We start from the raw sequence: 6000 nt of genomic DNA, 5'->3' as shown, positions 1-6000 counted from the left end.
CAACCCCTCCTGCGCATAGAAAATGTGGGGTCCAACTTTGAATCTGATTACCAATCAGAGTTAACATTGCACATCTACACCAGGTATCCTTAGAGAATCGTTGCAGACAGGCCACCTGACTGGACTAATTGGGGGTAGAGGCTTTCTGGTGACGAGGCTTTTCTGGCATATTTCAAACAATCAAATAATTTATACCTTATACTGCTCTGGTCAGACCCAAATGTTCTGTGTTTGGAGTGATAACATTTCTGTGATTGAAAAAACATTGGAAAACCGTTTTAAAATGGTATATTCAACATATTTTCACCAATTATCTAAACAATATAAATTCACACTTTGTAAACATTTTATATTTTAACACAGTATTTGAATAAAAACATTGGAAACATCCACACAATAACCACAACCATCAAACTCGTAGAATAACCATGTAATTATTTGTTCTCGGACTAAATATGCTTGAAAATCACTTTTATTGAAACAGCATACAAATTTAACATTAATGTTTAAGTTATGATACAACTTGTATCATTATAGCACAATACATTGCATAGACGAGTCACAGAATGATAACGATGGCAGATACCAGGGGCTTTACAGAATAATGCAGTTGAGACCTATGAGCCCTGACGGTGAGCTATAAGCACAGTAGTGTGGCATACAGACATTGCATTGTAAATTGTGTGTGGAGACAAAGGCACTAATACTAAAGTTCATAACAGACGTTTGTTTGGGTTAGATCGCGTAAATATGTGTCGTTAAAATCCACCACCACCCGACACAGCCAACTAGTAAGGGTTGTCACGTAAACAGAACATGCCAATTCGTCACTAGTACAGCACGCCGGTGTGTTGGAGAGCCAAGCCACAACATTTACAATCAGAGTACGACGTTTCGCCAGTAATTACCACTAGCTTCATCAGTCGACATCCAGATATGTGGAGAAGTCCACCTGTTTCGTTCCTTATATAGAGGCGTAGATGTGGTGACCACGCTTCTGCGCGCTCTTGCGCCACGTGGGGGGATATTAATGAGCCAACGTACATTATGCATGCACATTATGCGAGCCCTTTGAGCTTGACCTTCCTGTCCATTGTGTGCATTAAAATAGCCGTACCAACGGTAATCCCTATTGAAATATGGTGCCCCGTATAGGCACGCATTTAAAGAACGTATTATTTGATGATTCGCTTCCACGCAGCAATAAGTCGGTGGCTATCCGAACGGTTAAAAATATGTTTTATTTATTTCAATTTCGATAGATTCCCTAGTCTTGGCCAGTAGTAGCTAGTTTTGCACAGAACTTCAACATCAAAATCAACTGAGTGTCCTTGTTGGCACGTGTTACGACCAAGTCGCTGTCCATTAAAAACTCACTTTACGCAACCCAGGAGCCAGCACAGACGAGTGCACACACTGAAAGGAATGCTTCATTTCTTTAAAAAAAAACACACATTGGATGCACGTGGAACTGACGGTGTAGCAAAAGCAATCCAGTTTTGCTTTACTTCGGGTATTTTACCATCATCTCTGATGCAAAATTATATTGATCAAGTTTGTCAATTCAAATTCTGTAAGTAAATCTATGCAATGATAACAGAAAACTTATTTTTTCCCACTAAGTGTTCAACAACTTCCACGATAGTTGTGCATGCTCCCTCACAACAACAGTCACATGACTGTCATTCGACCACACTTTTATTCTTGTACAATGTAAAAAGAGCATTATACTGCACATTTACTTCATCAGTGTGTGAGAAGTATGGTTCCATGATTTTCCTTTCCTTGAAATCGGAACATTTTTGCTAACTTGAATCTCCTAATATATACAGTACTGGCAGACCGATAGTTCTAAAGTGCAACTTATTAATGTTTAATTGTAAAACATGCTTTCTTTCTTGCTTTGAAGCCAGCCAGATTGTCAGAACATTTATGAAGTGGGTACTGAGCCAAAATGTTAATATTTCATGTTTAAAATGTATCTTTGGTCATTTCAACAAGCTTAACCCAGTTTCCAAAGTCAGAGATGGATCACATCCCTTGAATGCTGAATGTAAAATCTTATCTTTAAAGTCAAATATCAAATATATCACATGCATATGAAGCAGCTGTATCAAAACATTTACTGAAAAAGATCAATCGTATTCCTGGAAATATCATATATTGATCGCTCGCACATTCTTAGATGTCTTTGGAAATTGTAAAAATATAAAGTTATAAAAAGAAACAGACCTATACATTTTCTATTTGGCTTTCTCCTCATTTTAGGACACGATATGCTTGTAAATTAAAACAATTTCAATTTAAACAATATATCCCTTGCAATCAGACACTAGATAAAAAGTCCATCATCTTGAACCTTTTGTTAACGGTGGCATTGCAAACAAACGTCATATAATCATGGTGAGTTTTACACAAGGTGTTCCTGTTTCAATGATAAAACAGGATCTGGTCCCATTTTTTACGATATACCCTGTAAGTATCTTATTATTAAGTGATGTATGAATGCTGTTTAGCCTTGAGATTATTGTGACAATCACTGGATCATTGCAGGAGTCAACGGTTAATGTCTATAACCTCACCTAAGGATGCCTTCCTCATGCTGTATTGATTAAATCACTATGGAGCCATATTCTTGGTTCGTTCGGTAAAGTCCGTAGAAGGGAAACAATAAAGACTTTACAGAAAGAACCAAGAATATGAATCCCTGCAGTCACGAAAGCTTTAAATCACTATGGAGCCAGTTCATGGAGCTATTGTTGGCAGAATAGTTGTTTTTGTGGAAAGTCAGCCACATTCCACATTTTTCAATTCATTCGGGGCCAATTCCCCATTTTAAAGAGCCTATTACGCTACTGCACAAACCACAATTGCAGAATGAGCCAACGTTGGCGGAAACGTTTTTCCATCGCACAGAATCCCAACAATTGCACCTGGGGGGGGGGGATGAAGCTCGTGCAGGGAACGTGGACGTGGAAACTTGTGTACTTGTCAATCCACTGCTGGATGAGGGCCTCCCTAGGTCATGCGGATCAGGAGGTTATTTGTGCCATACTTGAATGCTGGGCTGTGTGGCTTGAAGACTGAGCATAAGCATGACAGCATGGATTTTTCTGCACTGCCCACTGCTGCCAACATTGCATTGTCACTTAATGTGCCTGATGCCTCCATGCTGCAAAAAATATTTTCAGAGGTACCGGGATAATTTGAGCACCTATTTCGTTCCTCTTGAATTGTACGGGAAATGCCATGGACATTCAGAAACTGATGTTATAAAAGTCATAGAAATTATAATTGTCTTTGTTATCATGTTGATCATCGCAATTATTGCTATAAAAATTATTTTTGTTCATCATTATTATCAGCATATTCAACATTGTCTTCAGTTTCTTTTAACAAACGTTAAGCTGCCATTGGATTTGCGCTGCTATTCTGCTCCTTGGTGGAGGAGAGATGAAGCCTTGATTGGTTGGCTCGGGCCACCAGCTGGAATGTGCGCTGATGGCAGCAAGCACGACCTTGATTCTCCTTCAGCAACTCCCTCCGGCTAGCGATTGGCGGTGGATTTTATGGGGGAATGGAGTTCAATCCATTCTGCCCGGTGAACTGGGCCAAAACCTTACACATGAATTTGGTGCAATAACCAAATCGTACAGGAATTGAGACAGCATGGAACCAATTTCTAAAAAGAAACCACAAAGGACCTGTGTCGTGATTGAAAGGTTACATTTGAGAATAACCCTATACTACAAAATAAAATAAAAGCTTCCCTGGTAAAATAAGGATCAAGCTAGAACACGCAATAAAATGTAACTGAAATTATGGCATTGCATTTCTGCAGACAGAATTGTTTAAACACTGTTTAATTGATCATTTAAAGTAATTAATGATCACGTAGTATTTAAGGTTTATCTTATGTTCCATTTATTTTAATCAACCGCATCAAAAAAAACTAGGAAGTAAAAAACCTATGAAAAGCTCGGCTCATACCAAATGCAATCACAATAGGCAGGGCACATTATAGGTGAAAAGTGGATGAGTAAACAATGGGAGATGAATTAGTTGTGTTAAATTATGGACACTAAAATGCACTTTTATAACCTGTATATTTTCACACCTCTAGAGGATAACACATCGTAACTTTACGATGGTGAAATATAAAAAAATGTACCATTTACTTGATCTTTAACAATTCTTTTCGATAGCACAAGGCAGAATTCAGCCTTTTAACAAGAATGCTGTCCTATTCGGTGATACAAAAAAAAAATACTTCCAGTTCTATTACAGCTGTCGCTGTTAACAAGCAGAGCAAAAGTAATAAAGGAAACGACAACAAAGACGATCATTCACCGAGCTAATCCATAGCTTCGTTGACTTCAATTTCACTCACCAGGAGATTTCTATCACTACCGCTTCCCTCTAGAGCCCGGCTACCGCCACCTCCACGTGTATATAGTGCATTCTGGAAAGTGGAACAGCCCTGTGGCCCCCTCGTTTCATAACTGTCACTGGCGCAGTCTACACGGAGCCTGCGGGCTTCGTTATGGCGGCGCCGCCGACTGCGGTATATCCAGCAGATGAGCAGGAAAGCCCCAACCACGCCCAGCAGCATGAGGACAAGGCCCAAGACATCCACAAGAAAGCCGTACGTCTTGACTGTTTTTTGGAGAAACACACACACACACAAACGCACATGGTTTGCTTTGCATTTCCGTTTCAATGTACGTACATATCTTCCCATGCACCTGCATATATGTGTATACCTTCACATGTTTGAACTTACACTGCATTATATGGTATATTAATGCTGCTCTAATATCCAAAATAAAATAGCCTGGTCATGGGCATGATGCCTGAGAGAATAAAGGGCCATCCGCCACAGTTTATGCACTTTCCATCAACTACATGCCCATTTGGTAATGCTAAGGACCACCAGATTGCATTCTGAAACTTAAGATGTATATAGACATTGTTTAGATTTGAGGCATTACATGCATGCAACCACAAAACATGAATTAATCCAAAAAGGTATGAAACAGAATCTTTTCAAGACAATACCATAACTCTAATTCATGCACAACAGTGAATTTGTATTTTAGTAGACAACGAAAAAATAATAGTTACAAAGCAATGATCCAATATTGTTGTTGTATACAGCTGCTGGACAAATGCTTTCACAGTACAGAAGTCATGCTTTCTAAAGTGTGACACATTTACATACATCATTAAAATGAGGGTTTTTTTGATGACTTATCCATCTACTGCTGGATGAAAGGCTACCCAAGTAGCTGCTTACCCTCACAGTCCCACAATGCAACAATCCACCCAGAATGTCATCGCCCCATCTCCGTTGTAGACGTGTGCTTGGGTGTCTTCCCTCCTTTGGCTCCTGCTCAGTAATTATCCTTGCCCATTAGCCATCACTTCGTGACATGTCCTGCCCAACCCCACGTATTTTTCTTAACAGTCAAATCTGCAGATGTATTGAATCTGCATATGTTCACAATCCATTGTTTCCCTTTCTGTCTCGGTGTATTCCAAGCATGAATCTCTCCATACTTCGTTGTGCACTCTTGCACCTCCGATTAGCACGGTTGGCTATGTACAGTGCGAAAGAAGTTCAACATACATACACTCTTAAGCTTTTGTTGGTCAGGGACTATGTTTCTGAACCATATGTCAGGGCAGGCAATACACACTAGTTAAATATTTTCCTCTCCAGACATTTATCTTTCCAAAAGCACTCCAGTCTGCTCTCTAACCATAAAATACCATTAATTAGCATTAAAAAAAGTGTGCAGAGAGTTTGTAGAGGTTCATGCTTGAAATAATACTGAGTGACAGATATCATATTAACTGTTGAAAAGAGTAAGTTTCCTTGGACAGGACACATCACGAGAAGGAATGGTCGTTGGACAAGGCTTGTGATGGAATGACAGCCAGAGGAGGGAACACACTTGAGAGGAAGACCACCCAATTGATGGCACGATGATATCAGCT

General features: G+C 39.5%; 1 protein-coding gene across 2 annotated transcripts in view; it reads right to left on the bottom strand.

The window, feature by feature from the left end:
• Positions 1–456: 456 nt before the first annotated feature.
• MRC2 (mannose receptor C-type 2) overlaps positions 457–6000 on the bottom strand; it is a 63294-nt gene continuing 57750 nt past the window's right edge. For both annotated transcript variants that reach the window (XM_032960443.2, XM_032960434.2), the window contains exon 31: positions 457–4656. In XM_032960443.2, the coding sequence (XP_032816334.1) occupies positions 4355–4656 (302 nt within the window). In that variant the 3' untranslated portion in view covers positions 457–4354. The remainder of the gene's footprint in view (positions 4657–6000) is intronic.

This window comes from Petromyzon marinus, chromosome 2 (genome assembly GCF_048934315.1).
Source record: "Petromyzon marinus isolate PM22_M1 ecotype Great Lakes invasive population chromosome 2, UKy_Petmar_22M1.pri1.0, whole genome shotgun sequence".
Classification (NCBI taxonomy): domain Eukaryota; kingdom Metazoa; phylum Chordata; class Hyperoartia; order Petromyzontiformes; family Petromyzontidae; genus Petromyzon; species Petromyzon marinus.
This window is presented reverse-complemented; position numbering and strand designations above follow the sequence as displayed.